We start from the raw sequence: 11,635 nt of genomic DNA, 5'->3' as shown, positions 1-11,635 counted from the left end.
TTTTCAAAATCAAAAGTGACTGGAGTATGCTTTCTCATCCAATCAGTTCCTAAAAGCAAGTCATAGTCTCCCAATTCTAAGACTCTGAAATTGAAGGAAAATTCAGTTTGATTCATAGACCAAGCACAATCATTGCACTTAGATTTCACCAATAACTGTCTTCCATCAGACAAAACTATGAGTACTACCACTATCAATTAAGATCTGTACTAGCCTCTTCTGCATTATGCCTTTCAACTTAATAGTACCACTAGCAACACCTCCTTCTAGAGCATGAATAGAAACTGAAATCTGCTCATTTTGTTCCTGCTCTACTTCCTCCTGAATTTCTTCCTCCACAACTTGTTCAGACTCTAGCAGTTCATCTTCTACACTAACTTCAGCATTAATCAAGTTTAACTTCTTAGTGCTACATACATGACCACGAAAATACTTCTCATTACATTTCCAGCATAGTCATGGGGTGCGTTTGGCTGTTTGTGAGTCATTAGTGGTATGTGGATGCGATTCAGGTGGTTTAGAGTTATAGGGAGTAAAATTTGTGGATTTTTTAGTACTGGTGGGAGATCTGAATGTAGGTTTAGGTTTGAGCACTTCTATCATAGCATTAAACTGAATTTCCTGGAATTTAGCTTGCTTAATTGCAGAATAAAGATCTACAGGTTGAAAAGATCTTATCGCATAGCGTAATTCCGGCTTAAGTCCGACGATAAATCCGTTTGTATAAAAAGCTTCAGTAATGGTTGGATAAAGCTTTTCCAACCGGAGTTTTACTTACTCATAATTTATCCTGGAATGCATCGATGGTAGAATTCTGCTGGAGATGTAGCAATTGCTCCACTACATCTTGAATCGTGGTATCAGGAAAGCGCCGAACAATTTCTTCCACAAATTCCGGCCAAGTAACTCCAGAATGTGACGGACTCCAGTTTTTGTACCACTTCTCGGCCTTGCTTTGTAAAAACAAGCCGACGAGATCAACTTTCCAATCATCCTGTACTTCGAAGATCTGGAAGTATTTTTCACATTTTCCGATCCAATTTTCCACTTCCGATCCATCAAAGGACGGCAGCTCACATTTCGGCAACATCCGATTGAAGTACGGCGGTTTAGAAGCGTTGATTTCAGCTGTTTGAAAATTGGCAGGAGAACTGCCTAAAATTCCTTTTCCAGGATTCGAACTCGACGCTATTATTGGCGACGGAGAAGGATTAGGCTCAGGATTTGGTTGAACGATTTTGGCGAGCATCGCCAAAGAATTCTGAAACAATTCCTCCAAGGCCTGATGCGAATTGATCTGATCTTTCCGAATTTGATGCTGATCTTTCATGAGCATCTCTGTTCGCGCCTGCTGAGCCAATTGCATTTCCTGGATCTGAACTTGCATTTGCTCCAATTTCTCAGCTGTATTCTCCGATCGCTCAAAGAATTTCACCGTCAAATCCTTGATCTGTGATTCCAATTGATCCATTGCCGCCATTGCCTGCATAGTTGCTGCTCTGGTTTTTTGGTATTGTTTTTTAACCATTCACGACCAGAGGATTTTGAATCTCTGATACCAATGTTACAACCTAAGGTTTTGAGAACAGAATTTATGAAGAAGAAGAGAATTGAGAGAATAGAAGTTTGTATTAATTCTTTGATAAAATGCTAATACAGAAAAGTGACATTTATATAGGAACATAATTGCTCAGGTTACCTAACAACTAAGGAATTGACTAATACTTAGCAACTACGGAATTGATCAATACTTAACAACTAAGAAATTGACCCATAATAGAATTACTTATTACTTTCCCACCTTATTCCTCCTTTGATATGTAACAATCTTCCTCATTCATATCAGCACATCATTGAAATGCATTACAAACACACTGTATTATAGCAGTACACTGACAAGCAAGAATAGGCAATGAAAGTTCATCCCAATATCTCTTCAATTTATTATAATAGATCACAAGAGAAAGGTTACCTTGATTGAAGAGACTGATTTCTCTCTTGATCTTGTAGAGCATAGGTCCATTACTATCACCAAATCTCCTCTTCAATTCCTTCCATAAATCCCTAGAAGAAGTAATGTAGACAAATCCTTCTGCAACTTCTTTAGAAACTGTGTTGATGATCCAAGATGAGACCAGGCAGTCATTTTTCTTCCATTTGTTGTATCCAGTTGATCCAACAGCTGGTATTTCACCATCATCTTGAATATAACTAAGCTTTCTTTTAGCAGTCAACACACGTACCATAGCATTGCTCCATGAAAGATAATTGTTACTAGTGAGAGAAATGTTGATGAGCACTAGGTCAGGATTCTCAGTGCAAGAGGATTGAGTAGTTTGATGATAAAAAGGATTAATCAGATCTTCTTCATCTTGAAATTTGTCTTCATCGGAGAAATCTTCTCCTTGCGAAATTTCCCGATTCCGATTTCTTCTTCTCGGCGGCATTATCACCTAATGCTCTGATACCATGAAACAGAAGTGATTGATAAGAAATTGATGTGAGGAATATCTCAACAATACAACTTAAGAAAATACAGGAAGAAGAAAGACAACTAATGTAGTGCTGTAAAGGAGAAAGGTGAGTAGCTAAAAGGTAATTGGCAATAAGAGCTGTAACAGAATTCTGTTGAAAGAGAACTAATTTGGTGAATGCAGGAATACAGTAACTAGCATGTATCCAATTTAAAACTTATAACTCCAAGATATGTTAATCTAAGCTGGCTTTTTTTTCCTATCATGAAGGATGACGAGAATAAAATAAAAGGTGTGAGGTTCAATATTTTAAAATGAAACATCAAATGCTCAATTCACAAAATGAAAATGATGAGATACTCAAATACAACTATAACTACCAATTAATTTATGTCTGAATTTATAAATTTTAGCTTTGTTTATAGCCAGCACTGCACATCGCCCATTACTTAGGTCCTGTTCTTTTTTACTTAATTTCAGCATAAGTAAGTTAAGTTCAGCATCATTCAGTTCAGTTCAATGAATTATTTGGTGTAGTTAAGTTCATTAGCATTCAGTTCAGTTAAGTTAATTTAATTTAAATCAAAAAGAACAGGGCCTTAGTAAATTTTCCTCCACCTTTCTTAACCAAAAAGTCCAAAATTCTTAGTCTTTCTTGAAAGGAGGTTGAGCTTGGCAATTCAAATGCTATCATATTGAGAAATAACCGCTCATATTAAGTAATTCGGAAGGAAAATGAACCAAACTTCTATAAATAACAAGCAACAACAAACAATAAATATGAACAAGTAAATCAAACATGCCCTAAAATGATTAATCCTTCTACATCTCCTTGTAATTCTGTTTCTATGTGCGATTTTGTGACGCTATGGAAAGTGTTCGTCCTGTACACTATTTTTATAACTGGATAGGGATTGTTTTGAAACTGTGTGCATAATTAGTAATACAGTACTGATCTATCAAATTATGTACAGAATTAGTTCATGCTTTGAGATTTCTCCTCATCTGCTTTGAAGGCATCTCTTTATTTTAATACTTCAAGGGACAAATTTCTAGTACTTGTAACCTGTTTTAATGTCCACATGAACCGAATCATAAAAGAATTTAAACCATGGAGCAATTGGAAAAGAATCATTTATGACAGGCAGACCAATTTCTAAGTTTCAGCCAAGGAATCAAAAGAAAATCCCTAATTTCATCTTCTGAGACGTGTACTTTTGGACTAATTTTAACTACAAATGTGAAGTTGTAGGCTATATTGAAACCAAAATTTCATTTTGGAGCCAACTGACCGTTTATAGCTTTGGAATAAAAAGAAACACCAGTACCAGGAAATGGAACTCTTACAAAATCATTCAGGTTTTATTTGTCGAACTCCCATATGACGCCTCCATCCTCTGCGATACCAGACCAAAAATGTATAAGCATTTCAATGAAATAGAGTAGTCTGTCTAACTGTTAACAATAAGCATTCTTGTGTGTTTTCCTGTTTCACTTTTCTGTATAATAGTAAACAAAAAATTAATATGATACCTTTAACTTTCTTCTTTATCCAAATCTCAAGCAGCATGCCAGCACCAATTCCACCAGCAATACATGATCCGTAAAATGCAATTGCAGAGGGCAGAGACCGTCGAGGAAGGAAATAGTACTCTGGAATTTCCCTAATCTTTTTCGGAAGTCTCTTCTTTATGACTTGTTTAGCACCTGCACTAGGGTTCTTCTGCATTTCACTGCCTACAGCTTTCCAATCAACTCCCTTGAATGGATCTTTTCCCTCTTCAGCCATCTTCAAACACCACTTTACACCTCAATTCTGTAAATTCAAAGCAGCAAATAGACAAAAAAAAAGAAGCAAAGGAACAGAGTAGAAAGAATCCTACTTGGCTTCGTCATTTTATCGATACATTCAAGTTATCAGAATATACAACACAAGGCCACAAATGAAAAACCATATATAACTAATTTATCAAAGACACCACCTTAAAGAGGAAAATAGATTGATATACCTGATTTTAATTTATTAAGACTTTTATGACTGTCAATATTTCAATGTTCTTCAACCATTAAAAGAAAGAATAGGAAATTGGGGAGAGAGATGATAAAGACCATTCAATTAATCAAAAACCATTCAATTAAATTAAACAAAGAGAACCATTCGATTAAATTAAACAAAGAATATAAGAAAACAATTCAATTCAATTAACACAGCAAAAACAATGCAATCAAACAAGAGAACATGCCTTCAATTAAACAATTCAATTAAACACCAACACAACAGCAAAAAAAACAAATTAAACCTTGCCTTCAATTACAATTTCACAAACTTTCTGCCAGCCAAAACTTAATCAATTAAACCTTCAATCAATTAAGCTACTAGAATAATTAAACCTTCAAACAATTAAGCTTTTATCAGCAAAAGAACCAACAGCAATCAAATTCAATTCTTTTCTTCACAGAACAATTAAGTCTGGTCGGAGTTGATTTACCTTTCAGTTGAAGAAAAGAGAAGGTTGCGGTGCCGGAAGGAGCGACAGCGGTGGTGGAGGCTGACCGGCAGTCAGTAGAGTGGCGGACTCGCGTGCGATTTCTCTGTTTCGCAATCGCAGGGATGGAAACAATTTAGGGATTGGCTTTGTGTGAGAACAACAGGTCAGGGGTGTATTTTGTAATTCCAATTCACTGATGGAAACGACGCCGTTTTTCTCATTAAATAAAACGACGTCGTTTTGGGTTAAAGGAATTAGAAATAAAAATTACAAACCAGACCCTTATGTTCTTCATCTTCTCGAAATAGCAGTTCCAATGGAGGGGGCTAGGGTTTACTGGTTTTAAACTCTAGAGCAAGCAACAATAAATAAGAGAAAAATTCAATAGGAACAGCCCACTGGGGAACTTATTTTTTTATTGGAATGTCACTAAGAATAGCAGTTCCATCATTTCCAAATCCTCTAAATCTCCCTAGCATATATTCCTGGCAACAGTTAAACAACTAGATTTGCATTGCAAAAGATTCAACAATGCTTGTTTTACGCTTTGCGATTTCAGTCTGAATAACTATCATGTAAAAGGACTAAATAAAAGCTTTATGTAGTATGTCATTACATAATCATATTGCTACAAGAAACAAACTTCAAAATATCAGTTTAAATTTGGATCCTGTCATTGACATTTAATAAAACTTAGCACACATGCTATCATCATAAGTGTCAGTGTCAGTGGCGGAACCAGGACCCCGGATGAACCGCGGCTAAAATATATCAGCAAAAAAAATTCAAAACGTCAAAAAAAAATTCGAAACGTCTTTTAGTTATGAATTTGTCCATTCTGAAAAGACCAATATGCAAGTGATAGCAATTCAACTAACAGCAATTTCAATCCCAATTCAACTAAATACAAACAGTAATTAAACTAACAGCAATTCAAATGAGAGTAATTTCAACTAATAGAAATTTCAATCCCAATCAATTCAATCCCAATTTCAATAGGAATTTGGTAAAAAAACTCCATCACTGAAAAGCTTCACTGTTAGGAGTGAAGGAGTACTTACAAAATTGTAATAAGCAAGCATTCATTCAATCAAAGAGCAAGGTTAATATATTTCTAATCAATTCATACATATATACATATCATTATTCTATCACTACTCTTCCTTTTTTTTAATCTCATTTCATCATATAAATCAACCAAAAACGCAGTAAAACCATAAACGCAGCAAAGCCATCCAATAATTACAACCAAAAATCAAGCCAACACACAGTGAACAAACTCATAGGTGCATCTCAAAAACAAATATAGGCATCTCAACAAAGGCACAAAAAAGATAAACAAAAAATCACCTGCGTTTTTTTCCCTCTGCGTTTTGCGTTTTGCGTTTTGTGCAGTGCAGCGACTGAACTGAACGGTGACCGGCGGTGGAGACTAGCAAGCAAGCAGCGACTGACTGACTGGTGGCCGGCGGTGGAGACTGGCTGCTCCTCTCCTCTTGTCTTGTGCGATTCCCTTGAGTTGAGCCGGTGTGCGATATCGTCTACGTTCGTTGCTCTCCTCTTCTGAATTAGGGATTTAGGTTTTTTTTTTTTTTTTTTGAAAAGAGGGATTTAGGTATTAATTTAGCTGTTGTGCTGTGCCTTTTAGTTCTGATTTATTTTCATTAAAATCAAAACGACGTCGTTTTGCTCATGACCAAAACGACGTCGTTTTGATATAAAAAAAAATTCCCCCCGGACGGTTGCCGGGGCTAGAGCCCCACTCAACCTCCCTGGTTCCGCCCCTGATAAGTGTCAAAATTCAAATAACGCAGTGTTTTTTGCTTCCTGAGTTCAAAATTCCACCGGACTTTACAAAATCCTCATTTGTTAAAAGAAAGAGAAGAAGCTATAAGATAAGGATAAATCAAATGAGTTCAGGCATAGTCTAGAGATCCTAGGACTTTTTTAGCAGAATGAACTAAATAAATCATTTGATGATCTGATCAATCATAATGAAAAAAGGTATACTATGAAACACGGAAACGTTGATTGATCAACGTTTCTACGTTTCCATAAGATGTGGGAAACGGAAACGAACCGTTTATGAATCTGGAAACGGAAACGAACTGTTTCCGGACACGTTTCTCTAAATAAGGAAAATTAGAAACGCGTTTCCAAATCTCAACTCTGTAAAACCTATTTGAATTCCAGATTCATAAACTGAAATTTGATTCACTGATATGTTTAATCATCAGTTCAAAAGTCATTCTCTAATTCTATATAAACCTTACCTCTCTTAATTTCTTCAAATGGAACTTGAAATCGATCGATCTCCAGAGTTCAGACGCAGGTATCTACTTCGCCTTCTTCGTTTTCTTCTTCGTCTTCTTTGTTTTCCTCTTCGTCTTCTGATGCGTTATGCGAATGTGGATTTATTCCTCTTTTGTTTGTGTGTCATCTTGACTGCGAAGGAGGAGACTTCTCGAAGGTTTGATTATTGAGTTAGTGGATCTGTAGTGATAATTCTTTTAAGGCCTAATGCTTCCCGAGCCCCCTCAACTTATCCAAATTGGTCATTTTACCCTTTCAATTCATTAAATGTCCTATTTACCCCATTAACTTCATAAAAGTGGTATTTCTCACCCCCTCAACTTGTCCATTTATCCCTCAAACTCATAGAATATTCTATTTACCCCCCTTAACTCCATAAAAGTGGTATTTTTTACCCTTTACAATCCGTTATCGAAATCTAAATTGATAACTTTTTTTAAACGTTAAACCTATATTTATGATATTTTGTAAGTGGAACCTAAATTAATACTTCCCCAAAAATCACATGCCTATTTTGGTACATTATCCCTACATATAATGTATTTAACTTGTTTATATTAATGTTCTTGTTTTATTTGTATTTTTTATTCGTTCTTTCTCTTTTCAACTTTTTTTACTACTATAAAAGGGATAAGAAATACCATTTTTATAGAGTTAAGAGGGTAAATACGATCATAAGTGGTGAGAAATACCACTTTATGGAGTTAAGGGGGGTAAATAGGATATTCGATAAGTTGAGAAGGGGTAAAATGACAAATTTGGACAAGTTAAGGGGGTGAGAAATACCATTTTTATGGAGTTAAGGGGGTAAATAGGACATTCGATGAGTTGGAAGGATAAAATGACTAATTTAGACAAGTTAAATGGGCTGGAAAAACATTAAGCCTTTTTTAATATATATTACAACATCTTAATGCTAGTGGATCTGTAGTGCTAATTTTTTTAATAATTATGGATTCTACATTTTTATATTTTATCAATAATTAGTTTATGTATTCATAATTTATAATTATTTTTATGTTTTTATTATACTTTTTAATATTTATAAATATGTTCCTATATTTTTAATATTTATAAATATGTCTCTATATTTTTAATATTTACACGTTTCCTCCACGTTTCCATTTCCTATGTTTTTTAAAAATCGCGTTTCCCGTTTCCGTTTCCGATGTTCACAACTTACTGATTTGGACATCAAAGGCTTAATGAGACCAAAACAAAATGATCAGAGGCTTAATGTATCAAAATAAAAGATCAAAAGCTTAATGAACCAAAAAATAAAAGATCAATGACCTAATGATGCCTTTTGCCTTTCTTAAATTGGTTCAGGTTGTCAATGTTATGGGTAAAATTGGTTTTGGCTACCGACTTTAGAAGTAAAATTGCATTATTTAAACGTTAGTGATGAAATTACTCATAACTATCAACGTTAAAGATACTTTTACACCTTATCTTTTTAACTTTAATTAACTATATATCCACATCAAGACCGGCTCTAGGGAGAGTTCCCCTAGGCCAGCGCCTAGGGCCTCACTTCTAGTGAGGCTCATATTTTTTTTTAATTATAAAAATATAAACTTCATAGTTTTTTTATGAACTGTTTCATATATTAGTTTTTATTAGAGGTGGCAAAATGACACACGACCCGATTACACGACACGAACACGACACGGATTTTTAGTGTTAGTGTTGAGCTTAATAGGTAATAGGTCATTTTTGGGTTGACACGAAATTGACACGCTAATTTTTGGGTTGGGTTAGTGTTGATATGTGAACCCGAAAACGACACGAAATGACACGGATATTGAAAATTATTGTTATATTCTCTCGTGTTTTTTTATGTCATTTTATTAATAAAGATAATAAAATTATAATTATTAATTGCAAATATTGATTTGAATTTCTTAAATTGGTATAAACACATTACATGACCCTCTAACATGATATTATCGAACTTTTTGATAATTATTGTTAACATACTAATCTAAAAATGATATAAAATGTTTAAAAACAGTACCATATCTTCTTATATTTTTAAGAGTTATTATTAATATATATGCATTACATGTAACCCGAAAACACGACACGAAATCGACACTAACCCGAATAGGTTAACACGACTTTGACACGAACGTTTTTGGGTTGGGTTTGAGTTTACTCTTTTTGACACGAACCCGAAATGACACGACACGAACACGACTCGAACACGACAATTGCCAGGTCTAGTTTTTATAACTTACACTGCTTGCTATCCGTTTGATAAAACTGTCCATACCAATACTCTCATTTGTCTAAAATCATTGATTTGTCCTAAAAATTAAATACACAATTTCACATAAAAATAAAAAAGCTAACACTTTAGAAAAACAATTTATATTTTATGAATTAGAACCTAATTATTTTGTTATCAAATTCCAATCTATTATTTTATAATTTCTTAAACTTTTATAAAAGCATAATACCCATTTGGCTCCCTAAACTAAGACTTAAAAGTTAATTACGATCTTAAACTATTTAAATCATCGATCATGTCTTTAAACTAACAAAAAAATCATCAAGCCTCATCGAAAATTATTTGGTTGAATAGTTTCAAACTCTGTTCCCCAAACTCATTTTGAACGAACACAGAGATTATTACAGTTTATATCAAATAGTCACAGTTTCTGATTTTAGGATAGAATGATGATTCAATTGATAATTTTTACTTAGTTTAGAGATCTGATTGATGATTTTAATACTTTAAGATCCTAATTGACTTTAAAGCAAATATGTGTAACGCCTTTTATAAATTACAAGTTACAGCTTATGAATTATAATTTATCATTTATGTTAAAGTGTTATTTAGCCACTTATTTGTGTAAATTTTTATTATTTGGCCACTGATCTATTATTGATCATATTTAGTCTTTAGACGAATCCCAATATCAAAATTTCATTCCACTCAATTTTGATGGAGACTTGACAAAATCGTTATCCCTTGGATATGTGATGATATTTTGACATATGAACTTGACACGTCGCACCTCTTAAAATTTATTTTCCACATAATGCAAAAAGTAATTAATTAGTTCAAAACAAGAAAAATAAATAAAAACAAACCCCTAAACTAAAATCTATCAAGTATAATTTCAAAATATTATCATGTGTCAAGAGAATAACTATTCTATTAAGTCTCTATTCAAACTGGATGAAATTTTACTAACTGGGATAGATTATGGGTCAAATGGTAAAATTTTAGATAAATCGAGAGCCAAATAATAAAATTTTGGGTAAATCAAATAATTCCAATTTCAGCAGATCGAGCCCATCACTACAAGAATTCAAGCTTGTTGCGACAATTTAATTTGTCAAAATAAGTTATATTTTTGTCATAAGAAACTTCTTGTTATAAAGTGTTTTATCACCATCATAGTCACAATAAACCCGTCTTAATAAGTTTTTAGTGACAAAAGTGTATTACCTCATAATTAATTTTTAATTATTGTTACAACTATAATTTGTCATTAATCTAGCTACTATGACAAAATTTAAATAACCGTGAAATATGATTTATTGTGACTTCATAATGTAGTAAGAAAAATGTTACATACACACCTCTATACGCAAATGACTATTGGGCTTGCAGCGTGTACAACACAGGCCCAACCCGCTATGTTATGATTAAAGGAAACATAATTTGTAACAATTTTATAAGGCTCAATCGTATATCTTATATTAATCTCTGACACACACTCATACGCAAATGCCCATTGATTTAACTTTTATATTTTTTATTTTGTCTAAAAAACTCTAGAATGATTTATATAATAAGGTGGAAATTTAGACGTGAAAAAACGTAAAAAAGTTGCATAGGGCCTCCAAAATGTTGGAGACGGCCCTGATCCACATTTCAAGTATCTACAAATATAAACTTGTTTAAAGTGATATACATTTTAATATATATAAATCCTCTCTTGTTCTGTCAAATTGGCTTAAGATGTTAATCACGTCACTTTAATCAAGAATATATATATATGACATGGACTTAAGAGTTAAGTATACCAGAGACAATTAGCTTTTTGGACCAAGTTGAAAGAGTTCCTAATATATTAAGCCTTCATTCCAATGTTAGATTCTAATACTAGCATTCAGTGGCGAATTTAGGATTTGAGGGAGCAGAGGGCATAATTCTACGTAAAAAAATTTTAGACAAAAAATGTAAAATTGTTCAATTTTTTATGGCAGAAAATGCAAAATTTTTCAATTTTTTGACGAAAAATACAAAATCGTTCAATTTTCATGCATTATTTTTATGATTTTTTTTATAAAAAAACGTAAATTATAATGTTTCCGACTCGTAATCATCCATTTTCGGGGATT

General features: G+C 33.4%; 1 protein-coding gene across 10 annotated transcripts; it reads right to left on the bottom strand.

The window, feature by feature from the left end:
• Nucleotides 1-1,610: 1,610 nt before the first annotated feature.
• Nucleotides 1,611-6,572, bottom strand: LOC136203896 (uncharacterized). Of its 10 annotated transcripts, none has more exons than XM_065995121.1 (5): nucleotides 6,314-6,572; nucleotides 4,964-5,066; nucleotides 4,008-4,275; nucleotides 3,822-3,871; nucleotides 1,611-2,461 (listed from the first exon to the last, which is right to left on the bottom strand). In XM_065995121.1, exons 3-4 carry the CDS (start codon nucleotides 4,261-4,263, stop codon nucleotides 3,837-3,839), a joined length of 291 nt encoding a protein of 96 aa, XP_065851193.1. In that variant the 5' UTR covers nucleotides 4,264-4,275; nucleotides 4,964-5,066; nucleotides 6,314-6,572; the 3' UTR covers nucleotides 1,611-2,461; nucleotides 3,822-3,836. The 10 variants fall into 10 exon arrangements, with proteins under 10 accessions (XP_065851193.1, XP_065851194.1, XP_065851189.1 ...); XM_065995122.1 differs by having other exon boundaries at nucleotides 4,008-4,263; XM_065995117.1 differs by having other exon boundaries at nucleotides 4,008-4,290; nucleotides 6,314-6,571.
• Between the last annotated feature and the right edge of the window lie 5,063 nt (nucleotides 6,573-11,635).

This window comes from Euphorbia lathyris, chromosome 8 (assembly GCF_963576675.1).
Source record: "Euphorbia lathyris chromosome 8, ddEupLath1.1, whole genome shotgun sequence".
In the NCBI taxonomy this organism is placed as follows: Eukaryota; Viridiplantae; Streptophyta; class Magnoliopsida; order Malpighiales; family Euphorbiaceae; genus Euphorbia; species Euphorbia lathyris.
This window is presented reverse-complemented; position numbering and strand designations above follow the sequence as displayed.

Bases quoted from the DNA above. Each gene is read 5' to 3' on its own strand.
- LOC136203896 (XM_065995115.1), bottom strand. From the start codon at position 4,263: ATGGCTGAAGAGGGAAAAGATCCATTCAAGGGAGTTGATTGGAAAGCT. The intron at 3,872-4,007 runs GTATCATATTAA...CTGGTATCGCAG, and splicing joins GATAAAGAAGAAAGTTAAAG to AGGATGGAGGCGTCATATGG.